The sequence below is a fragment of the Mirounga angustirostris genome, unplaced genomic scaffold (genome assembly GCF_029215605.1).
Source record: "Mirounga angustirostris isolate CCGP_5_RB_7025 unplaced genomic scaffold, mMirAng1.0.hap1 SCAF_2, whole genome shotgun sequence".
NCBI lineage: Eukaryota > Metazoa > Chordata > Mammalia > Carnivora > Phocidae > Mirounga > Mirounga angustirostris.
The window spans coordinates 195,333,776-195,360,449 of NW_026991710.1; the positions used below are offsets into that span (position 1 = coordinate 195,333,776).

At 37.2% G+C, this 26,674-nt stretch overlaps 1 protein-coding gene across 1 annotated transcript in view; it reads left to right on the top strand.

Moving 5' to 3' along the window:
• GPM6A (glycoprotein M6A) overlaps positions 1-26,674 on the top strand; it is a 328,019-nt gene that overhangs the window by 285,303 nt on the left and 16,042 nt on the right. The window contains exon 3 of the mRNA XM_045879596.2: positions 15,319-15,475. Coding sequence (XP_045735552.1) covers positions 15,319-15,475 — 157 coding nt within the window. The remainder of the gene's footprint in view (positions 1-15,318; positions 15,476-26,674) is intronic.

The following is a 26,674-nucleotide window of genomic DNA, read 5'->3' on the forward strand; positions in this document are numbered from 1 at the left end:
ATTTATAGTCTGTTTTTGTCTCCATAGTTCACATGCTTGGTTCCACCAAATTAGGCACTCCTATATCATTTCCTTTATAAAAAGGAAAAGAAGCCTGTTTACTGGATGTGTGAACTAAAACATAAAACCAGTTGCCCAAGCCTCCACTTTTCCTCCTGTAGTCGTCAGGATCTGAGGATTACTTCATTCTTTATCTCAGTTTCTCTGTCTCTGTCTCTTCACTGTCTTCTTTCTCTTAAACACATGCACACATCTCAACATGGGCAACATCTCTTAGTCTATAGGCAGAAATGTGAAGGTCAAGCGGAGTGAAAGATGACTATTTCATTTCAGTAATCATCTGTCTAGCATGCAAAACTGACTTCTCATAAATAAGTTTGCATATAAATAATAAATAATATTATAAATTCATAAATACTATAAATACATATAGGAATAATCTCCATTCTCATGCAACCTGTGTTTTGGACATAAAACTCTCAGTACCATCAGCCTTCACTAGAGGAAGGTGACCGAAGTGTAGCTCCTCCATCTTCAGCTGATGTCATCCATCAAACCATTGTGTCATATCCCATTTGAGAAGTGTACATCCCCATAGAGAGAGAATAGAGGGAATTTCTCAAAGATTTTGTGACCCATTGATATATTTTTAAGTATCACTCTGTCCCTCCTCATTAACTTGGTTTCTGAAAAGCTTTTCATCCCTTTCAAGTCCATGGTCTTTTGTTAGCTCCAAAGTGTTGTGACAATGAGAGTGTGCCACTAGCCCACTGCTTCCCTTAAAGGATATTCTTACACTCTGACTACAACTTTTTTTGGTTTGGCATCTCCGTTCAGGCCCAATCCACACTGGCAACAGTTCACTGCTCTACCACTTTCTGCTATGTAATGAGGAGATCATTTTCTGATCTGTGAGTCAGACTTCCTTACCTGAGAGCCCCTTGGCAAGGTATTATTATGTGTTCCATCACTTTCATTTGGCTGAGTGAGCAAGAAGCAGGGTATGCATTTTACTTCTGCAGAGCAGATTCATAGAGGACAATGAAATATGGAAACTGGTTAGAAAATTAGATCTCAAACAATCCAAACCACTAATTTTGCTAAGTGACTTGGCTTCTTGAGTAACTCTCTGGAAGACTGAGCAAGAGACAGTCTTATTCACAAATACATGCCCCTGTATATTAATTAGACAGGGACTGTGTTTGGGTTTTGACAAATTATAGTGAAGGTCTAGGATCTGGTACCCTTGATTTTCAGAGTGAATGTATTTTATTTTCAAAGTTTAATACTGTGACTTGAACTTAATGCATCAAGAACTGAGGTTACTAGATAATGAATTCTTTGGTATTGAATGCACACATAAAAATTAATCTCTGTTTGCCTAAAACAAAAGCAGGCAATAAGCTCAGATAAAATAGACATATTGGTTTTGCTCTCAACTTCCTATGTATGTAACTCTAAATCTGCTTATAGTTCAGATGTTTATTTCTTGGAACTAAACGAAATAGAAAACAGTCATGGATGGGAATGAGAAGGGAAAAGAAAGCAGGAATTCATGGTAAAACAAAACCAGGTTTCATTGAATGACAGAAATCACAGCAGTACATCAACTGCCAGGAGATTGACAATCAAATCAGATTGCTGTAATCTTCTGCTTACAAGAATTTTGAAGATCAGACAAATTAGTATTGAAGCAAGATTATTGATTACTCTTGGAGATTCAAAAATAATTTCAGTCCTCTCTAGAACTTATGTTAGAACACCATATAGACTTCCTAACTTCTGGTTTAATACACAGAAAGCATCTCCTTATGCAATATTTCAGCCAGACTAGTAATCCTCAAATGAGTGTTAAACAAACAAAAACATCTCACTCATATAAAACAACAACAACGAAACCAAGTATGTAAATCATGAGGACTTGAGGTAGAGAAACAAGCAAGTGTAGAACTGAGCACTGGTTCTGGGGTCAGACTTCCCCAGTTTATTTCATGTGGTATCTGCCCCTTTCTACTTTCTTGCCTTGGACAAGTTTAACCTGTCTGCCTCAGTCCCTCATCATCCGTAAAAGGGACTTAACTAATGCCAACTCCCTAAGGCTGTTACTCGGATAAAATGAGTTGATATTTTAAAACAGTTATAAAGGGCTGGTACCTATTAAGACTACGCCCCTGTTTATGAACATGCATCTGCAGCTGACCGTGGTGATGATGGTTTCGATTATGATGGTGGTGTCTTCCATGAAGCTGGACCACGATTTTAATGCCCCGTATCATGCTTCCTAAAGGTGTTTGTCCCTGCACATACCCTACTTACCACAATACTCTTAATGCTCTACATCTTGACTAGAGTAGGTGTTTCAAAGTAAGCACCAAGAGTAGGTTTCAGACTCGATTAGAATTCAAAGATCTAATTTCTCTTCTCTTTTCTAACTTCCAGAAATACAGCAACTTTAGAAACAAATATTTACAAATAAGAACATGATGATTTCATTCAAATTCCTCTACATATCTGGTAGAGGAAAACTTGCCTTGCTTTTTGTGATTCAGAGAGAGATTTTGGTTGGACTCCAATTTATAGGGCAATAGTTTTTGACTCTGTAAAGAACTTTCCAAAAGTCAAGAGTTTTCTAAAGAGTACTTGGTCTGCCTTGGAATGTACTGATTTGCCTGAGAATGAAGGTATTCAGACAAGGCTGGTAATGAACTTCTAGTTCTGAGATGCTTACAACCTATAATTCACTTGCTAAACCTTAGTCTTTATTCAAGAACAGCTATCTTAGTGTTTTTGCCTGCTTTGAAAATTGAATAGCAAGTATGGAATTTAAAACTTACTGTATTTATTATATTTCTGTGTTTTTGTTTTCAAATATGCAGATATAATTTTTCAGGCTAATCTTTTGTCTGATTTGTCTTTTAATGAATCCACTCATTCAACAAAAAATAGTGGGTTATACTATGTGTCAATTACTGTTCTAATCCTTAGGGATCCAGAGTAGAACAAGACAGATTGATTTTCCTCAAACACTGACATGGAAAAGATACGTTAGCAAAGTGCCATCCACATCAGACTAAACAGATAGGAATCCAAGAATGGTAGAGTCAGTAGTTTCCAGGATGCATCAGGTTAAGAAATAGAGGGAATGGAGATCCTACAGTAATTAATACTATAGGGCACAGGAATAAAAAAATATATATCAAATGGACTAGAATAGAGATAGTAAAAAGAGAATTAAGTATATATAAGTAGTTATAAGTAATATAAAATTATGTCCCTATTCACATTTTTACCAAAAGACTTTCAGATGAATTGAAAATTTTAAATTTAAGAATAAACTAATTTGTAGAAGCTAGAAGAAAAATAGATTTAGATTTCCTTTATCATGGGGCAAGAAGTAACTAAGAAATATATCACAAAGGAAAGTATATATGGATTTGATATAATATAAATTAAATTTTATTCAATGAAGTATTATTTTAAAAAAATTAAAAATACACAAAACCCAGAAACATATTTACCACTTACATGACAAGAGGTCCTAATTTTAATAAAGGCAGAGTTAATTTAACAACAAAAGGATACATTTTGCAGTAGAAAAATAGAAAAAAATATAAAAACATATTTCATTGAAGAATACAAATGATTGATAGATTGTAAGTATATGTCCATCCATACTACTAAACTAAGAAAATTAATTAAAATGATACTATTGTTTTTACTGTCAAATTATCAGAAAAATTAAATGATAATACATGGTATTGGGAAACAGAGAATAAGCCCTCTAACTGTTCTCAATGCATTTTTATTTTGGTTCAGACTTTCCGGATACCACTTTGACAATACATTCCTTACAAAGATTTATCTGAAATGATCATTATTACGATGCTGTTTGTAAGAGTGCTGCATTACCTTCCTACTGCTGATGGAACAAATTACAGCAAATTTAGTGAATTAAAAAAAAAACCAAATTTATTGTTTAGGTTGTGTATGTGTGTGTGTGTGTGTGTGTGTTTTACAGTTCTGGATATCAGAATTCTGAAATGGGTCTTACTGGGTTTATGGAAATAGGCTGAAATCAAGGTATTGGCGGGATTGTGCTCCATCTGGAGGCTCCAGGGGAGAATCTGTATTTTTATTTCTTCCAGCTTCTAGAGGCCGCCTGCATTCCTTGGCTCGTGGCCCCCTTCCATCTTCAAAGCCAGCACTGTAGCATCTCAGATCTCTCTCTGGATCTGACTCTGATTCTTCTGCATCTTCCTTTCATTTATTAGGACTTGCGATTATATTATATAATATATTACATCCTGTCAACACAGGATAACCTCCAAATCTCAAATTATTAATTTAATCACATTTTCCAAGTCTCATTGAACAAGATAACATATTTACAGGTTCTGGAGATTAGATACAAACATCTTTGGAGGGGCCATTATCCTCCCTACCATTGAATGAAAGTAGTAGAGAATTGGTAAAATATATTGTGATACCTTCAAATGATAGAATGTGCCATAATCTTAAAAAAATATGTTGATAAAATTATAGAACATTTAAAATATTCATAGTATATTGGCCAAAAATGAAGTTTGTAAAGCAGTATAGAATAATCATAACTTTTGGAATGAATTATAATTACTATGGGAAAAAAACTGGGAGGGTAAGCAGTAAATAATCTGATTTTCTGGTTTTAACTTTATTTTTCTCTACAATGGACATATATTGCTTTTAAATCAGTAAAACAATTGTTTATAGAAATATCATCAAATTTTAAAGTTCAGATTCAGAAAGGAGGTTAAGACTTCCATGAATTGCTTAAGAAGTAGGAAAAAAACACAAAAGTGGCAGAACAAAGACTTCTTATGGAATCTGCTATTTCATCCTGTTATGGACACAAGCAGTGACTTCATGATCAGAGGGGTTATTAATGCATTTTGTTGACATATCATTAACAGAATACACATTTTTATAGATAAGAAGAATTTAATTTTTCTAATGTCATATTCAAAGTTCTTTGTTCTGTTGAGTTCATATATTGCATGTTGATAAGAGAGTACTTTAGTGAAAGAGGGATTCAAACCAATATGATAATATCAGATATATCATAACTTAAATATATTGACGATTTAAAATTTTTAAATGCATTTTGGAATGTAACATTAGTAAATGTCCATCCTCAGATTGTTTGAAGAAAGCTTTATGTAAGAATAGTTGAATGTTTGGAAATGTCAGTTACATATATAAGGTTGTGACAGGCTAAATAATGGCCCCCAAAGATATCCAGAACCTAATCCCTGGAACCTGAAACTGTTACTTTATGTGCAAAACAGACTTGAAGTTGTGCTTAAGGGTCTGGAGGTGGAACACTCCCTCACCTCAAGAGACTGGGGTGATATATTCAAATTACTGAACAAAGGAAACTACCAACCAAGAATACTGTATCTGCTAAAAGTATCCTTCAAAAATGAAGGAGAAATTTAAAAAAATTCCCAGATAAACAAAAGCTGAGTGATATTATCACCATTAGACTTGCCTTACAAGAGATGCTAAAGGGAGCCCTTCAAATTTGAAATGAAAGGAGTTTAAATGGCAACAAAAAAGCCCATGAAAGTATAAAGCTCACTGGTAAAGGTAAATATATAGACAAATACAGGCTGTAAAACTGTAATGTATGTAAATCACTTTTAATTCTGGCATAGAAGTTAAAAGACAAAGGTATACAAAAAACTAAACTATAAAAGTGTGTTAACGGATACATAATGTTAAAAGGTGTAAGTTGTAACACCAATAACATAAAGTGTATAAAGGGGAAAAGTAACTTCAGAGTATTTATTTGCAATTGTGGTTAAGTTGTTATCAGCTTAAAATAGATCAAGTATGAGATGTTTTATGTAAGACCCATGATAACCTCAAAGAAAATACCTTTAGAAGGTATACAAAAGAAAATAAGAAAGGAATCAAACCATGTAAAAAAAAAAATCAACAAAATAGAAAGGAAGACAAGAGGAAGAGACAAAAAAAAGCTACACAACAGATAGAAGACAATTCAAAATGGCAATAATAAGTCCTTTCCTACCAATAATAATTTTAAAGCTAAATGGATTAAATTCCCCAGTCAAAAGACATAGAGTGACTGAATGAATAATAAATAAGGTCCAAACATATGTAATCTACAAGAGAATTGCTTTAGATTTACAGACACACATATGCTAAAAGTAAAGCATGAAAAAAGATATTCCATGCAAATGATAATCAAGAGAAAGGAGAGATGGCCATAAAAATATCAATCAAAGTAGACTTTAAGTCAAAACTGTCAAAAGAAACAAAGGACATTATATAATGATAAGTGGGTTAATTCACCAAGAATATATATGCACACAACATCAGAGCACCCAAATATATGAAGCAAATATTGACAGAACTGAAGAGAGAAATAGATAACATCACAATAACAGTAGGGGGATTCAATATTCTACTTTCTATACAGGATAGAACAACCAGACAGCAGATTAATAAGGAAACAGAGGAGTTGAACAACACTGTAGAGCAAATGGGCCTAACAGACTTATCTAGAACATTCTACCCAACAGTAGCAGAATACACATTCTTCTTGAGTGCATATGGACATCATCCAGGATCTATCCCATGTTAGGTCAGAAAACAAGTTTTAGCAAATTTAAGAGGCCTAAATTCCAATTGACATCCTCTGATTTACAATAGAATCAAGAAGAATAAAATACTTAGGAATAAACTTAACCAAGTGGTGAAATAATTTAAAGAAGCTACAAATAAATGTAATGACATCTCATGTTCATAGATTGGAAGATATAATATTGTTAAACTGCCCATACTACCCAAAGTGATTCACAGATTAACTGCAAAATCCAAACAGAATTTGTTACAGAAATAGATAGAGCAATCCTAAAATTCATATGGAATCACAAAGGACCCCAAATAACCAAAACAATCTTGAGAAAGATGAATAAAGCTGGAAGCTTCATACTTCCTGATTTCAAAGCATAGTAGAAAGCTACAGTAAGCAAAACAGTGTAGTAGTGGGGCACCTGGGTGGCTCAGTCAGGTAAGCGTCTGCCTTCGGCTCAGGTCATAATCCCAGGGTCCTGGGATCGAGCCCCTTGTTGGACTCCTTGCTCTGCTGGGGGCCTGCTTCTCCGTCTCCCTCTGCCTGCCTCTCCCCCTGCCTGTGCACACTAACTCTCTCTCCCTCTCTGTCAAATAAATAAATAAAATCTTAAAAAAAAAAAAAAGAAAACAATGTAGTAGTGACATAAGAGACATATGGACTAATGGAACATAATAGATAGCCCAGAAAGAAAACCTTGTACGGGCAAAGTGATTTTGAATAAGGGTGCCAAGGCACAATGGGGAAGTGGTAGTCTCTTCAATAAATGGTTCTGGGAAAACTGGATATTCACTTGCAAGCAATGATATTGGACCTTTACCTTACATTGTAGACAAAAATCAATTCAATTCAAAGTCGATGAAAGAACTAAATGTAAGACCTAAAATTATAAAACTCCTAGAAGAAAATAGAGGGGGAAACTTCATAATATTGGGATTGGAAATGACTCTGGGTTATGGCACCAAAGCACAAGCAGTAAAAGCAAAAATAGACAAGTGAGACTGCATCAAACTTAAAAGCCTCTGTGCAGCAAAGAAAATACTTAACAGGGTGAAAAGGCAACCTACAGAATGGGAGAAAATATTTGCAAGCCATATATCCAATAAGGGGTTAATATCCAAACTATATAGGAACCCCTACAACTCAATAGCAAAAAACCAAATAACCTGACTTAAAATGGGCAAAATACTCCAATAGACATTTCTTCAAAGAAGACATACAAATGGCCAACAGGCATATGAAAAAAAGATGCTCAACATTACTCCTCATCTAGGAAATGTCAATCAAAACCATAATGAGATATCACCTCACAACAGGTGGGATAACCATTACATAAAAAACAAACAAAATAAAGTATGATCTAGCAATCCCACGTCCAGTTATTTATCCAAATGGTTTGAAATCAAGATCTCAAAGAGAGATTTGCATTCCCATGTTAATTGCAGCATTATTCACAATAGCCAACATGTGGACATTACCTAAATGTTCATCCACAGATGAGTGGATAAAGAAAAGGAGGTTTATACATAGAATGGAATATCATTAAGCCATAAAAGAGAAGAAAGTCCTGTTATGTTCTCCAAACACGGATGAACGTTGAGGACTTTATGCTAAGTGATAAGCCAGTTGCAGAAGGACAAATACAGCATGATTCCACTTACATGAGATACCTAAAGTAGTCAAACTCATAGAAACAGAAAGTAGGATGATGTTGGTCAAGGGCTGGGGAGAAGAAGAACAGGGAGTTCCTGTTCACGGGGTTTAGAGTTTCAGTTACACAAGATGAACAAGTTCTCAACACTTACTGTACAACACCAGGCTTATGGTTAATACTGTGTTGTACACTTAATTTAAGAGGCTAGAGCTCATGTTATGTGTTTTTTGCCTCAATTGAAAACTAATAAAACATGGATATTCTCCACAACTGTGAAGATTCCAAAACAGTTTCAAGTAGTCTCTAAAATTGCTGATGTATTTTTTTTTTAACTGAAGTTGAATAGGATATACATATATTTCTAACTCTGAGCTGGAAAATCCACTCACCTCCTACTCGGTAATATACTGGTTTTAGGTGCTTAGGAGGAAGCAGCCATTTCCCTACTTTGAGAAGAGGTATATTACATGCACGAGCAACTTGTCCTCATTACTGTCAAACTACTGTATTCTCATAGTCTGTAACATACACGTGCATTAGACAATATGCAAATTCATTTAAAATAGTCCTTACAGATACAGAAATACTAAAGAAGTAAAGAAATAAAGTAACTGTATGAGTTTCTTGGGTCGACTATAACAAACTCGGTGCCTTAAAACAGCACAACCCTATTCTCTCACAGTTGGGGAGGCCCGAAGTCTAAAGCCAAGGTTTCAGCAGAGCTGCACTCCCTGCTGAGACCCTAGAGAGGATTCTATTCCTTGCCTCTCCCAGGCTCGCTGGTTGCAGGCGTTCTTTGATTTGAGACCCCATTGCTCAAGTGTCTGCCTCCATCTTCACTGTCCCTCCTCCTTTTCTGAGCATCTCTCTCAAAACTCCCTCTGCCCATCTCTCATAAAGATACCTGTGACTGCCTTTAGGGCCCACCCGAGTTTTCCAGGATAAGCTTCTCCTCCCAAGATCTTTAACTTATCACCATGTACACCATAGAAGGTAAAATTGACTCTTTGCCATATAAAGTAATATTCAGAGGCCTCAAGGATTAAGAAGTGAATATATTTGGAGAGAAGCATTTTTTTAACCTACCACAGTCACCAATGTTCTTTTTTGCTTTTGCAACAATTGCTACCTATAAAAGCTTTTTCTAAGTATGAAAATATCAGAAACGTCTAGCAATACATGAGCACAGTAAATATGCCTATATAGTTCTTTCTGGGGGCACTTTTTTTACATTTGCATAGCACTTTATTTCTTTTTAAGTTTTTATTTAGATTCCAGCTCATTAACATACAGTGTAATATTAGTTTCAGGTGTACCGTATAGTGATTCATCAGTTCCTTACAACACCCGGTGCTCATCATGATGTATACTCTTAATCCCCTCCAGAGGTGGTCTTTTTTAATAAATGATGTTAGGACAACTAGACAACCTTTTCTTCATTCTTTTTCTTTTAATTTTTATTGCTTTTATTTTTGAACTTCTTAACTTTGTAAGTAATATATGAATACCTGGAGTTTTATCCAAGCAAATCCCTGACATCATATCATGTCACCCCAAAATACTCCAATATGTGTCTTCAGAAGAGGACTTTTAGAAATAATACAAATAATGCTATTATAACACTGGACAAAATTAACAACACCACTTCACTCTTTGATATTGTAACTAATATGAACCTATAAAATATGGATGCTGCTAACCTCCCCATCCCCCAGAGAGGCATCCACATCTGAGAGTTTTCCGGTGTGATAGACAGCCATTTTGAAAAAGATAAAATTAGATCCAGTTTTTGCACTACCCAAAGAATAAACACCAAATTGATCAGAAGTCTAAGTGTAATAAAATGGTATGATACACATGCTAGAAGAAAACATAATTCCTGTATAACCTGATTATTAATAAAGGCTCATAACTATGACTAAAATCCCGGTGTAACAAAAGAGAAGACAGATAACTTAGACAACATCGAAGTTTCTGTTTCTTTAAGTGTCAGGCAAAATGCCATAAGCAAAGTCAAAAGACAGATGGCATACTAGGAGAAAATATTAGCAACATGTGTTATAGGTAAAAACCAAATATTCCCAATATACAAACCTTATAGATAAGTGGGCAAAAGATATGACAATTCACGAAAAGACAAATGTTGCTTATGATTATATAAAAAGATGTTCCATTTCACTCTTACTAAGATAAATACAGCAAAACCACGATACCAGTTATCACCCATCAGTTAGCAATGATTCAGAAGCTTGACAATATAGTCTTTTGTTGGGGCTGTAGACAAAGAGTCTCATACATCCTTGTTGGGGATGCAGAAATGGTACAACCCTTACAGAGAGGAATTTGGTGGTTTCTAACAAAGCTACGTGCTTTCGCTTTTCAACTCATCAGTCCTCCTACCCTAAATATACACTATCAATTGTTCTAATATATTTGTGCAAGATTATTCATTGTAGTATTATTTGTAATTGCAAAATACTGATTATCTATCTAAATATTCAAGCACAGAATATGGGGTAAATAAATACATATATACACTAGGACTACCATGCAGCTGTTGAAAAAAATGAACTGATATGGAGTGATTTTAAGGATGTTATTGATCAATAAAAGCTAAGTGCAAAAGAGTATGTGTATAAGCTACCTTCTATGTAAAAGCAAAAGGAAAACAGGAGTATGTACACACACATATACACATGCTTGCCTTTACATAAAAAAACACAGGAAGGATAGCAAGGGAGCAGTGAACAAGGAATAGGTCGGAAGGGATAGGGGAGGTCATGACCCTTCTCTGGGGGTATCTTTTTATACAGATTTGACTCTTGGAAGCATGTTAATGATATTCTATATGTTCAAAAATGAAATTAAGTCAATATTGATGGGATAGAGGACCTAAAACTGAAACAAATAGATCCCCACTGCATTTCAAATGAATGCCCTAAGCACAATGAAGGGAAGAAAAAAGAATGAACTAATCCAAGTAACTTAGAAACTCAGTATTTGACTATATTCTCTTAGTCTTGGGTGGAGGGTTAGGGGAATTGCAAACATTCTGAATTCTTTTCAAGTAGGTTTGATTTTTGTAATACTTTCGATGAAATAATACTGAAATAATTTTACATTTATTATGAATCGAACAAAAGAATATATGTGTTATTCTTGGGAATTAGGATTCTCACTAAGGAAGAAGGTCACACAAATACAGAGTAGGGGAAGACTGCAAAAAACCCCGTGGGAATCAATTAGATTTGGAAATATCACTATGAACTCGAGATTTCTAAAATACGTGTGTGTCTGATATGCAAATATATGTGTGCCAGTATATGTATGTCAAGTTCACATACATAGATACTTGAATGTACGTGTTTACGTCATTGTATATATGAATGTGTGTGTGTACATGCATGTGTTTCCTAACTTGGTACGCTGAAAAGACCAAGAGGCAAAGACACCACAGCAGCAATGAGTACCCACGTCTTGGTCTCCAATACTACTGCTCATGAAAAGAACCAGGGCTTCAGATGTCCATCAACAGATGAATGGATAAAGAAGAGGTGGTGTATATATATACAATGGAATATTACGCAGCCATCAAAAGGAATGAGGTCTTGCCATTTGCAACGACATGGATGGAACTAGAGGGTATTATGCTGAGCGAAATAAGTCAATCAGAGAAAGACAATTATCATATGATCTCACTGATATGTGGAATTTAAGAAACAAAACAGAGGATCATAAGGGAAGAGAGGAAAAAATGAAACAAGATGAAACCAGAGAGGGAGACAAACCATAAGAGACTTTTAATCATAGGAAACAAATTGAGGGTTGCTGGAGGGGACGTGGGGTAGAGGGATGGGGTGGCTGGGTGATGGACATTGGGGAGGGTATGTGTTGTAATGAGCACTGGGTATAAGACTAATGAATCACAGACCTGTACCCCTGAAACGAATAATACATTATGTTAATTAATTGAATTTAAATTAAAAAATAAATATAGACACATTAAAAAAAAGAACCAGGTAAGTGCTGTGAATTGTGCAAGACTGTTGAATCTCAGATCTGTACCTCTGAAACAAATAATGCAATATATGTTAAGAAAAAAAAAAAGAAGAAGAAGAAGGTAGCGGGAGGGGAAGAATGAAGCGGGGGAAATCGGAGGGGTAGACGAACCATGAGAGACGATGGACTCTGAAAAACAAACGGGGTTCTAGAGGGGAGGGGGATGGGAGGATGGGTTAGCCTGGTGATGGGTACTGAGGAGGGCACATTCTGCATGGAGCACTGGGTGTTATGCACAAACAATGAATCATGGAACACTTCATCTAAAACTAATGATGTAATGTATGGGGATTAACATAAGAATTTAAAAAAAATAAAATAAATAAATAAATAAATAAAATAAAAAAATGATTAAAAAAAAAAAAAAAGAACCAGGGCTTGGCAAAGAGATGCCTAATTGGGGGGTTGAGGGAGGTATGTACAAAGAGAGCCTCGGTCCTCTTGCTGTGTGAGAAAGAAAGGAATATTTTACAAAAAATGATGGGCACATGTCACAAGGATATAGGAGTCGGCTTTGGGAATGCCCACTGGCCAAGTCTAGAATAATTTAAGCACCAAAATAATTAAGTAGAGTAGTTGGCTTATAAACTTCAGAGAAAAAAGCAGACATCCTTAGGCCATATAATTAATAAATAGACAAACAAAAAATTAATAAAAAGGGGAAAAGGGGGGCTCTTGCTTACATCAGAATATCTAGTACCAACTGGTAAATGTGAATGAGTACTACAGTTAGAAAATGAGCATTTTGTTAATGCAATAGGAAGATTGGATCAGTCAAGATCCGTCAATGACTGCTAACACTGGCAGGAAGTTTTAATGTAGAACAGGATGTTTGTCTCTTCACAGATGACTTACTAGCTACAAAGGAAACAATAGCAATTGCACAGTACAGAAATTAGACATCATCTTGTCTAGATGATCCAAATCAGCATCACTACTGAGGGGCAGATGCACAGAAAGTCACCTTTATTGTATTCCAGCCATGAATGAGTAATCTGAATCTAATCAGGAGGAAACATCAGACAAACTCAAAATGAAGAATGTTATCTAATAAGGACAGAGTGGGATTATACTCCTCAAGAGCGTCAATTAATTTCATAAAGACAAAGAGGCTGTGGATGTGTTCCTGGTTAAAAGAAAGTAAAGACAGGTGGCCAGTGAATGCAGTACTTACCCCTAGACCGGATCCCTTATTGGGAAAGAAGATGCCAGGAAGTTCATCATTGGGTCAGTCCAGTTGGTAAAACTGGAATACAATAAGAGATTTGACACAAATATTATAGCAATGTTAGATTCCCTGAAGTCAATAAGTATACTGTGGAGAATTTTTCTATGTTCAGATGTAATTCTCCAGAGACAGAGAGAAACACAAGAAAACAATATATGAGGTAAAATATTATAAAATAGATAAAGGATGTATAGTTTATCTTCATACTGTTCATTTTCCACAACTTCTTTTATAAATTTGAAATTATTTCTGAATAAAAATTTAAGTATATTTTCAAACATGTCATTTTAACCTAAAAGTTTTATGGAGAAGCCCATTGAATCAAATTCTTCAAAGTCCCATCTGTAAGTTGAAATCCTCAGATTCTTTCACATGCATGATAAGCTTGCAAGTTCACATCATCTACCTCATTGCCCTTGACAAGTAAAATTGTGCAATATTTAGATTTTCAGACAGTGAAAATCAGTCACTAAACAATTGCCCTGGTACAGTGAAAGTTAGCAGGCTCTTCTTATTCTTTTTATATGCAACAAATTCACTTATGCTATTGCATGTATTCTTTTAAAAATATTGTCATAACATCAAGAGTTTCTAAATCTCTATCAGCATGATCAAGCTTTCTAATCCCTCATTTGTCCCCTTATAAACAGTCAACAGGCTATCTCCATCATTGGCCTCCACCCTGTCTACTCCATTCATACTCTAATAATCAGAGGAAAGAGAAAAAAAATAAACTTGACAGTGAGAAATATAGAGCAATTTTCTTACAAATGGATATCAAGAGTGTGAAAACAGAACGTCAGCTAACATATATCCCTCTCCACATACCATGGCTGCACAAGAAGCTTTGTTTCTAGAAGTAGCAAAATTGTTAACTTACGGTTTTTCGTTCCAAAGGGCTTTGGGATTCTCATTTAGTATCTAGAATAACAGAAACATCTGTCTGCAATTTATAGACGATACATGTGTCTCTCCCTGCCCTCTGCCTTTAAATACATGGGCACTGAATCATAAGAAAGGAAAGAATGCCCTCCCATTCCTCCATGGTATTATGCCCAAACTGGGCTCAGGCCCAGTTCCGTATCCAAATTCTGAATCTATTAGTGATTCTGCCTCAAAGGCTTGATTTTTCAAAACTATAACTTTTCTTTAAAAACATAATTTTTTCCATTATTGACATTGTTATCAGCAGAAAATATCAGTGACTGTTTACAGTAAGTGTGGAATAAAACATAATTATAATTGGCTATAATAAGAAAAATATGAGGTGGTCATTTAATTGAAAATGGATTCATCATTAACCATGATGCTTTCTTCCTCTTTTGTTTTCAAAACTCGGTAGTAGATGTATAAATCTTTATACTTGATACTTTGTCATAATAGGAGAAATTATATGATGATTATCATACTTAATAAATGAATTTCAACAGACTCTTTCACAATGTGACTCAGTGCTTGCCCAAGACTACCTTGGCGTGAACAAGGGAAGGGGAGGCAGGAAGAAAAGAGGGGAAAACAAAGGTCAAAAGCCCTGTCAACAAATACTAGCAGAGGCTGAACAAAAAATGTATACAAACATTAGGCCTCTGAAGCAAAAATGTTTTTAAATCCAGCCTCCCTTATGGACATAAATATTCTGTGGCTCTCATTCTGAAGGAGCCACGAGCACGTGAGAATCAATTGCTGCCAGTCAGGCATGAAGAGTTATTAAAGTAAAGCCCTTTGTCTCTTCTCCCCCAGGATTGACATCTTCAAGTATGTGATCTACGGCATCGCGGCTGCCTTCTTTGTTTATGGCATTCTGCTGATGGTGGAAGGTTTCTTCACGACTGGTGCCATCAAAGATCTCTATGGGGATTTCAAAATCACCACTTGCGGCAGATGCGTGAGCGCCTGGGTATGTTATTTGCCAATGATCAGGGTTTAATGTGGGTTTGTTGCAATAGCACAGAGGTGTTTGCATTCATCTGCCAAGAATTAAAGTTTGTTTTTTTTTTTATCACGGTAACATTCCCTCCTGCGATGGCTATCTAAAATCTTAAAAATACTATTTTCTAAGTTAAGATTATTCCGTGTGAAAATTCAGCTGCAGATTCTCAAATCATATGCAACATAACTGGTTTTTGTTTTAGAGGCAGCAAAGCTGGAGAGTGAGTCATGATTTTTTTTTCCCAAAGGGCTTTGGGGTTCCCATTCAATATCTAGAATTACAGAAAAAGTCCATCTGCAATTGGGGACAGTGTATGTGTCTCTCCTCCTTAAATATATGCCTTTGCATTTTACTGTAAATTTGAGGGAACTGTACTATGTAATTTCTGTTTAATATGACATAAGGTAAAAATTATACTGTTATATTTAATTATGTTTTAAATCCTTACTGATACGATATTTAATGGTAAATCAAACTTCTATTCTAGAGCTAGTACAATGCAGACAATGCATGTGTATCTGTTAAAGCACAAGAGCAGTTTAAAAATTAAGGGAATGAGCAGAACTCCGCAGAAGTAGGAGCTGCATGCTTGTGCATCTGCAGAGCATGGGGGCACCCAGGGGCCCAACTCCCCTGCTCAGAAGTACAGGGTCACGGGACCTGTGACCCTCTCTCCGCACAACACACCCACCTCGCTTGTCCCACGGGGTTTGCGGTCACAGCGAATGGGGGGCGAGGTTCAGTCACCCTCTCCTGCTACTCATCTTCCCTTCTTCCCTATTTCTACTCTGCTGCCTTTTTTTTTTTTTTTCATCTGTAGGTAGATTATACCTTACAGTCTACTCTGTGTTCTATGAGTTCACCTGTTAGCCTGGGTTATCAGTCTTCCTTCACATTAAAAATGTCCTCTTGGTGCTAGGTCAATGAATTTCTTGGAATACTGAATATTATTCAAGAGTGGAATAGTTGTGGTTTTGTTTTTGTTTTTGTTTTTGGCAACAACCATATTAAGTGAAAAGCTTCCAGAATTAGGAGTAAAAGAAACTTGTTATTCTGTCCCTGTCTCTCTATGTTGTATAAAAAGTAAAATGGTTACTAATTGAATCTACATCAGCACAAATGCAGTTAATGTTAAAGCAGCATTATATCACTGAATAGAGGATGCTAATCAATACTCTCTTTTCTTAATGAATGCTCTTGAAGGCATAAGTTGATCTGCATTATGAGTTTCCCCTCATGCAGTATCAAGACCAATTCAAGTTCATTTCAAAATTTTATTTATTTATTTATTTATATATATATTTTTTAAGATTTTATTTATTTGCGAGAGAGAGAATGAGAGACAGAGAGCATGAGAGGGAGGAGGGTCAGAGGGAGAAGCAGACTCCCCGCCGAGCAGGGAGCCCGATGTGGGACTCGATCCCGGGACTCTAGGATCATGACCTGAGCCGAAGGCAGTCGCTTAACCAACTGAGCCACCCAGGCGCCCCATTTCAAAATTTTAAATGCTATCCTTCAAAACCCTGAATGTGAGACACATAAAACATAAAAGCACAGTATTAACCTTTGTATTATGATATCATGTGAAAAGTCATTAAAATGCTTTAAGTAGGGGCACCTGGGTGGCTCAGTTGGTTGGGCGACTGCCTTCGGCTCAGGTCATGATCCTGGAGTCCCGGGATCGAGTCCCGCATCGGGCTCCCTGCTCGGCGGGGAGTCTGCTTCTCCCTCTGACCCTCCTCCCTCTCATGCTCTCTCTCATTCTCTCTCGCAAATAAATAAAATCTTAAAAAAAATAAAAAAAATGCTTTAAGTAACAAAATTTACTTAATGGCACCTAGTTGAGTACGAGTCAACACATTTTATTCGATACTTTAAACATGAGCTTAATGAGTTTAATGAATATAGAAATACTTATTTTCTTTGAATTTCCATTAGATATTAAACCAAAAATCGTATTTATTGAGCTTCAACTGGGGAGGCATTCAGTGTCTCACAGTTTGAAGTCTGGAAGTATGTGTTGTGCCATCACTAAGTTTTCTCATTTCCAAAAATTTCCTAATTACCATTATGACACCAACGTGGATCTCAGAATCTATGCTTGTTCTGACACTTTAGATTTTTAAGCCCAACAGTTTTGAAGTAATGGAATTCTTAAATGTACTTCTCTCTGGAGGTTCCTACATTTATTTTTCACAAATTACCTGCTCTAAGACTCAAATAAAACAAGAAAAACTTCAGAAAGTATGTGTATTCATTTGCGAGGGCTGCCATAACAAAGGGACCACAGTGAATGGCCTAAACAGTGGAGATTTATTGTCTCACATTTCTGGAAGCCAGAAGTCCCAGGTCAGGGTGTTGGGAGGGTTGGCTCCTTCCGAGGCCATGCGGGAGAATCTGTTCCTCGAGCCTTGGTGTGTTGGTGGCCATCTTTGGCATCCCCCGATCATTACCCACATCTCCGCATGACGTCCTCCCTGAATGCATGTCTGTGCTCAGCTCTCCCTGTCTCCAGGACACCTGTTATATTGGATTAGAGCCCAGCCTAATAACCTCATCTTTAATTTTCTTACCTCCTGTAAAAACCCTGTGTCCAAATAAGATCACATTATGAGGTACTGGGGCTTAGGACTTCATCACATAAATTTTGGAGAAAAATAACATTCAGCTCACAACAGTGTGCCGCATATGGTGTTTAAAGCAACAAAATTAAACAGTTACTATTGTTAATCTCATTTTACAGATGATGAAATGTATTCTATTTATTTACTTTCAAATACCTTTCCCGTTAGCCTCAGATGCTTATAGATTTTGACCACAGCATTTTAGACCAGTGTGTCTACACTCTATATAATTACCTTTAAATCTATTCAATATGTCATAACTCATAGTTCATTTTCATAGCCTACAATCTAGTTTTAATAATAAGTGCAGTAATAATAATGGGAAATGTTTGTTAGGTGCTTATAAATGCCAGTTGCTGTGTAATGCAGTTTACAAAATCCTAGGGCATTTAATGCTCCAGACAACTGCGTGAAGTAGAAATGGATATTACTCTCATTTCACAGCTGAGGAAACCACCACCTGAAAATCAGTGACTCGTCTGGCACACAGCCCCGTCACCAACCTCCTGATCCCTCCTGATCAGGATTCGCCTTGTCATTTTGTGGTGCATTTGGGCTAATATTTAGTGGGATACTTACCTGTTTGGGAGGGTCTTTTGTAACTCATCAGCTGCTCTCTGTTTGACATTTTGGGGAGATCACTCAGTGATAATTGGAAGTCCTTCACTGCGGAGATGTCCTCATTTTAACCTTTGCTTTTATCCATGATCATGAATTACCTCTTTTTTTACAATACAAGGATGCTCTGTGGAACACAGAACACATACTTTTCTGTTTTGATGACTGCCCATCGGGAGTCCTAAGGTAACTTTCTAAGTAAAGTTGTCATCAAGGAACTCTTCATTCTAGTCTATCTCTAAAGTGTAGTGTCTTTTGAAATTAAATTTAAAAAAAAAATAACGTTTTTGATCCAAGACTGCAAGCCAGAGTTCCTACAATAAGGCCTATGCTCTCTAGGATACACCTAACCTGGAGAGGGCAAGGTCATTTTTTTTAGATTATAACAATACACTGTCACACTAGTTTCTCAGTACGAGGGGAAACATAAACTGTTTCAAGCACAGTGGTAGTTTTTGGAAATAATGTGTTAAAAAACATTGCATTGTGGAGGAAGGAACCAGGATTTTATTTGCCACATGTATCTGAAGCAGATCCCATGCAGGGTTTCAGACCCAAACTGTAAATACTGGGACAGGAGACCAATCTCAGCTTGACTTTTTGGATATTAATGATACTATCACATCAGTTATAGGAAAAAAGAAAATAAGTCTCATTCTTTTCAGATTTTGAGCATAAAAGTTGACAGAAAATTTCAGTTAGCCTCATAAAATGACATTGACAAAATGAAAACACCTGTTGTAAAATGTAAGGGCTTCTCATGTTAGATTTTTAAATTCAAGACACGTCTGGCCACTGGAAATGAAATAATTTTTTTAATTGGTTTCATTAATGTTGATGTACCAAATATTTTCATACATGTAATAGTTATTTAAATAGGCCACTCGGTTAAGGATGAAGTAATCATCATGGATAACAAGTGTATTGTTTGGTTAATGGATACCTCTGTTTTCCAACCAAGAACTTTGTGCCCGCTATGCTGGGAATAATCTTGATACAAAAGATACTTGTTTTTATACTTACTTTTAGAATAAAAGCAAGAACTGTATATTTTATGACTTTGCCCTTAAATCAGTAATATTATACAGACAAATCATGCTTCGCCACGTTTTTTACTTTTTTATTGTTATGTTAATCACCATACATTACATCATTTGTTTTAGATGTAGTGTTCCATGATTCATTGTTTATGCATAACACCCAGTGCTCCATGCAGAACGTGCCCTCCTCAATACCCACCACCAGGCTAACCCATGCTCCCAGCCCCCTCCCCTCTAGAACCCTGTTTGTTTTTCAGAGTCCATCGTCTCTCATGGTTCGTCTACCCTTCCGATTTCCGCCCCTTCATTCTTCCCCTCCTGCTATCTTCTTTTTTTTTTTTTTCTTAACATATATTGCATTATTTGTTTCAGAGGTACAGATCTGTGATTCAACAGTCTTGCACAATTCACAGTGCTCACCATAGCACATACCCTCCCCAAAGTCTATCACCCATCCACCCCATCCCTCCCACCCCACCCCCCACTCCAGCAGCCCTCAGTTTGTTTCTTGAGATTAAGAATTCCTCATATCAGTGAGGTCATATGATACATGTCTTTCTCTGATTGACATTTCGCTCAGCATAACACCCTCCAGTTCCATCCACGTCGTTGCAAATGGCAAGATCTCATTCCTTTTGATGGTTGCATTATATTCCATCACCACAGTTTTTTGAGACTCCGTTTCTTTGCCTATTTTTCTCATTTTGATATTAATTTCTGTAGTTTATGTTGCTTTGTGGGGAAACTAAGTACATTAATTAGGATGTAAAAATTTAAACGTTCACTGAGGAATTACTAAGCTTCGCATTATTATATTGGAATCCTTGGTCAAAAAAAACACATTTTCACACATTGGCTATATAATTGATATTAAAATAGCATTCACTAAAAGAAAATGTTCTCTATAGTAATATTTGCTGGAAAAGAATGTATTTTACTAGGCCATTGATGCTTTTGTTCTTAAAATTACTTGATTTTACTTGAACCCTGTCTTGGCTTGAAAAAGTAAAAACTCGGGGCACCTGGGTGGTGTAGTCAGTTAAGCGTCCGACTCTTGATTTCAGGATCTCAGGGTGGTGGAGATCAAGCCCCGAATCAGGCTCTGAGCTCATTAGGGAGTCTGCTTAAGATTCTCTCTCTCCCTCTGCCCCTCCCCGCTCACACACACTCACTCTCTCTCTCTCAAAAAAAAAAGTAAAAGTAAAATCTCTTTCGCTAACTATTTTGAGGATTTCTTACATAGACTGAGTTGCCATGCTGGGCACTGGTGATGTGAAAAGGTACAAGACAGTGTCCCTGCTTCTGGGGAGTTTCCAGTCTAGTTGGAATAGTCAGGCGACTTGTACACGTACACATATGCTGAGCGTGTTGATGAACAGGGACACTTACTGTGTTTTCACAGAGAAAAAGTGACTAAAGTCTGTTGTTGACCAGTACATACCCAAGGCCTTATACAGTGCACATTGTTGACACACAGGAAATTTTTTTTTTTTAATTTAATTTATTTATTTATTTATTTGAGACAGAGAGAATGAGAGAGAGAGACCACATGAGAGGGGGGAGGGTCAGAGGCAGAAGCAGGCTCCCTGCCGAGCAGGGAGCCCGATGCGGGACTCGATCCAGGGACTCCAGGATCATGACCTGAGCCGAAGGCAGTCGCTTAACCAACTGAGCCACCCAGGCGCCCAGGAAATTTTAATTACTAATGAACTGATGAATAAAAGGGGCTCATAAATCTGGAAGTTCTGTGAGTAACCTGGAGGCTGAAAGTTAGAATGAAATGTTTAGGATACTGCAGTTATCAAGGTGTTCGATCAGGCAGGTGCAAAATCCTGACAGATTGTGTATTACGTTCTGAAGTGCTTGCATTTGATTTGTTCAGTGAATGAGACCGATGCAAGGTAGTAAAGAAGGAAACATTACAATGAGTATATTTTAAAAGAGATGTTGGTTTTTAGAGCAGTTTTAGGTTCACATCAAAATTGAGTGGGAAGTACAGAGATGTCCTGTATCCCCCTGGCCCCCACATATGTACAACCTCCATCACTATGAAAATCCCACACCAGAGTGGTACATTTGCCACAGCCAATGAACCTAAAGGTCATAGTTGACATTAGTTCAACTTGGTGTTGTACATTCTAGGGGTTTGGACAAATGTATAATATCATGTATCTACCGTGGTAGCATCACACAGAGCAGTCCCTCTGCCCTAAAAGCCCTCTGCACTCCACCCATTCATCCTCCCTCTCCCCTAGCCCCTGGCAACCACTGATCTTTTTTACTGCCTTAATAGATTTACTTTTTCCAGAATGTCATACAGTAGGTAGCCTTTTCAGATTGGCTTCTTTCACTTAGTAATACGCATTTTTAGAGTTCCCTCCACGTCTTTGCATGACCTGATAGCTCATTTCCTTTTAGTACTGAGTGATACTCCATTGTCTGGATGGACCACAGTCTATTTATCCGTTCACTGACTCAAGGACATCTTCATTTCTTCCAAGTTTTGGCAATGATGAACGCAGCTGCTATACACGTAGCAAATCATTTTTAAAACAATTTTCTGATCACTGCTTGTGCTTAGGTAGTTTGGGGCCATCATGATGACAATGAAGATGATGATGATTGCATATTTTCAAGTTAATTTACATAATAAGTGACATAATTTTTTTCTGCAGTAAACTTTACATGGTGTGCTTTCTGGAGCCTTCTGAGTTCAATATTGTTAATGCTGCTCCATTTTGCATGTGTAGTGGTAGCATATTCAGGTATTGATTTGCTTTTCTTTGATTCGGTATTATTTTGTGTTAGAATTGTCGTTCTCAACCAAGGGCTATTTTCCTCACTGAGGACATTGAGAAATGGTGGCTACGCAATTGGCATCTGGTGGCCTGAGGCCACGGATGCTGCTAAGCTTGCTGCCAGGTGCAGGACATTCCCGCTATAAAGAATTTGCTGGCCCCTAATTTCCATAGTGCTGAATTTGAGAAACTCTGATTTAGAAATCTGGTTCATGTCCAGTGCCTCGCTCATCCATGCATTTGGCTGACACTGGCATAAATTTCTGGCAAATTATCCCAACTTCACCTTTTTTTTTACTTCAGATGTGGTCCTCTGAAGATCCTAAAGATGAATATCAATGAAGTCCTCATGCTTTATTGATTCCAATAGAGCAGTAGTTCTTAACACCAGAAGCCCATTAGAATCACCTGCAGAAATGTTTTAAAATATAGATATAGTCTGGGGCACCTGGGTGGCTCAGTTGGGTAAGTATCCAGCTCTGGATTTCAGCTCAGGTCGTGATCTCCTGGGTCGTGGGATTGAGCCCCGCATCAGGCTCTGTGCTCAGCGGGGAGTCTGCTGGAAGATTCTCTCCCTCTGCCCCTCCCCTCACTCGCTTTCTCTCTCTTTCTCTCTTTAATAAATAGATATTTTAAAATGTATAGATGTAGATCTAGTCTGCATGGGCAAAGCCCTTCTCTCCCATTGTTGCCGAGTGCTCCCCCTGTGTGGCCATGGTTGAAAACCACGATCAGAGGCTGTGTTCCTGACTAATATCCACTAGTCAGCCGTCTTCATCACAGTACATCTGGGCTCTGAGCTATTTCTGCCTGCCTGGTGACTAGAGCAAACGATGTGGCATTGCGTATTTTAAAGTTGCTAAGAGGTAGGTCTTGAAAGTTCTCATCACAAGAAAAAAATTTTGAGACGTGTATGGTGACAGATGTTACCTGGACTTATTGATTGTGGCGATCATTTCACAGTGTATGTAAATAGCGAATCATTAGGTCATACACCTGAAACTAATATACTGTTTTCTGTCCATTATTCCTCAGTTAAAAAGAAGAATATCTTATTATTTATTATCTTATATATTATTAATTATATATTTATTATTTATTATTAATGCTCAGATGACAGAATATGTATCTGTCACAGTACTAGCAATGAAAAGCTAGAAATAAACATGATAATTATGAGATATTTTATTACGTACATTTTGTTTTTACCCAGGACTACACTTGATCATTTTTTTTTTAATTTATTTGAGACAGACAGACAGAGAGAGCGCAAGCAGGGAGGAGGTCAGAGAGAGAGAGAGAGAGAGAAGCAGACTCTCTGCCGAGCAGGGAGCCCGATGCAGGGCTAGATCCCAGGACCCTGAGATCATGACCTGAGCAGAAGCCAGCGCTTAACCAACTGAGCCACCCAGGCGCCCCTACACTTGATCATTTTGAATAATTCTTCAGTTCGAGTAATTATCAGATCCTAAGATAAAACACTACATAGGAAGATAGAATTATATTTTTAGCTCATTTGATTTGGATACTTTCATGACCACGGACTGCTATTCTCTGAAATGTAACAGGTTTACGCTCAAAATTCAAAAGTAAGGTCTTTTGTGCCTTTCTTAGAACCAAACGTATGAATTAGTAGCCATGCAAATACTTTCTCCCAGCAGAGAGCTCTTCTGTTAACACTGCGCTCCATTGATCGGCTCGGGCATCGCGACTTGCAGAGGAAAGCAAGCGTGAGTGCCTATGGTGGTTTCCAAAGTCACGCCTTCCATCACGCGATTAAGTGTTCCAGGCCACTTTGGATCTAAACCTATTGAATTATAAGTCCCATTCTACAGTGAACAACACCTTCAAAAGAAGCTTTTGAGAAATTCCCTGGCACAGAAGGAAAACCAAGATAGAGAGGATGTAGCCAGAGGCGTGCTGATTACCCTCCGGGGACTTCTGAGTGGTTTTTAGCCGTGCAGGGCATTGGGCTTCAAGCCGCCGTATCATGTCTGTTACTCTTGAGACTATAAATTAGCCTTGAGATCCACAGTTGCAAATAATGAAAATGTTCATCAAAAGGGCTTTTTTCCCCCGAGGAGTTCCATTAACAAGATTTCTTCAGTTTTGGGGTGGTTTCCAAACTTCCTAGAGCCTTTCTCCTCGAGTGGGAGCCCGCCTTGAATAACTTTCCCAGACTCAAGAACTTCTTCTTTTTACTTTCTCCACACGTGAAATGAAATCTAATTCCTTTATTCCGTACGGACTTATCATTCAGCCAAAGCATATATTTTTATGGTCATGGCAGCAGTCACAATAATGCTTTCTTGCATAAAAATACCTAATATTTTGTCTGTGTTCTATGCCAAATGATTTTTATGTGCTACCTCATTCCAGCCTCACTAAATCATGTAAGATCAATTTAGCAGGTATTCTCATTTTACAAAGGCAGACACAACAGCATAATGAGCAGCCAGACTCCATCCAGCTCAAAAGCCTGTGCCTTTAATCAATGTGCTATAAATCCCCCTTTATTGCTAAATAAATGTGACATTTAGGTTAGGGACACAATGAGTAGCATGTTGGTGCTTGATAAATCAATCCGTCTCTACCCTCTTACAGAATAGAGGCAAAGAACGGAAGATGACTTTCATCAACTCATACAGCTTAGCAGTGTTAAAAGTGAATGGGTATTGGTACGTGAAGCATGCTTATCAATACGTGGAGGCTCAGCAGACCTTTCTTACCTAGACTGGGTGCAGAACGCCATGAGGACAGAGGAATGCCGAGCCAGCAGCCAGACTGCCTCTGTTGATTTGCTTCATTCCAATTCCAGAAAAAAGGAAGAATAAAGATTACCCAGGAAATATGCCCTTTTCTCTCTGGCAGAGTCACACAAAATGTTTACCGTAGACAATCAAGTGTGTTTTAAGACCAGATATGGTCTAGATGTCCACATGGAATATTTGTATTTCCTCTGATGAGAAAAACAAGGGGGAAGTGTTTATTGCTTTCTCTGACTGAAATCCTTGGATATACTTTAACACATCTTAGGCCCTCATTAAGTATTTGTTGAGCAAGACAAAAAAATTCTAAAAGTGATATAAACTTAAATAATTCTATGAAAAGAGTAAATGGTCAGTAAAGGATATTTACTCCAGTTCCTTCGGTTATTTAAAGAAGTTAATATTCAACAGGTTTTATTTTCTAATATTTTTAGACCAGGCTTTGATTCGTCTTGGACCTAAAGGTGTGAATATGTCTGCCGAATCATAGTTCAAGGACATTGCTAGGACAGATGCTGCCTCTTCACACTCTCCAGCCATTAGTATTGCAGAGTAGAGACTAACAGGAAGTCAAATTTGGGAGGAGATTAAGCAGTATTATTAAAAAGTATGTGTTTATGTTCTGAGTTTCTGAAATCCTGTGACACTTGCCAGTTTACAGGAGACAGCTTTGATCTCAGGTCTCATTGGCTTTATCTTGACTCTTTTCTTATTTGTTGTATGAATTCCCTACCCCCTTAATCCCAGTAATTTCTATATTAATCACAACACAACTTTAATAAAGATGTGCAAGTTCTAACATGACAGTGACACCAAGTTTACCAATTTTCAAAAGTGTTACTTTAGTATGTCTTCTGAGAATTGAGTTTCACTTGTTTGAGATTTCACCAAAACCATAAAGTCTCTCTGTAACTCATCACCAAAAAATTAATAGAGTTGAGTAAGAGATTTAGTTTCATTCCGTGTATTTATTTTATTCTGTATTGTCATTTTGAAAACGTGACCTGAGGTGTTCAAGTTAAGCCAGAATACACTACTGTTTCTCTTCAAAAGTCTACTAGAAGGTGCCTTTGAAACTCAGAAGGGAACCAAGTGTCTATAGAAACTTAGCTTTTGGTGTACAAGGACTACATTTCAGACACTTTCAAATAGAATTCTACTGCTGTATGAGCTAATAGAGTATGTTTAAAGGATTAAAAACACAATTTCAGGGGCACCTGGGTGGCTCAGTCGGTTGAGCATCCAACTCTTGGTTTCAGCTCAGGTCATGATCTTGCAGTGGTGGGATCAAGCCCCACGTGGGGCTCCATGCTGAGTG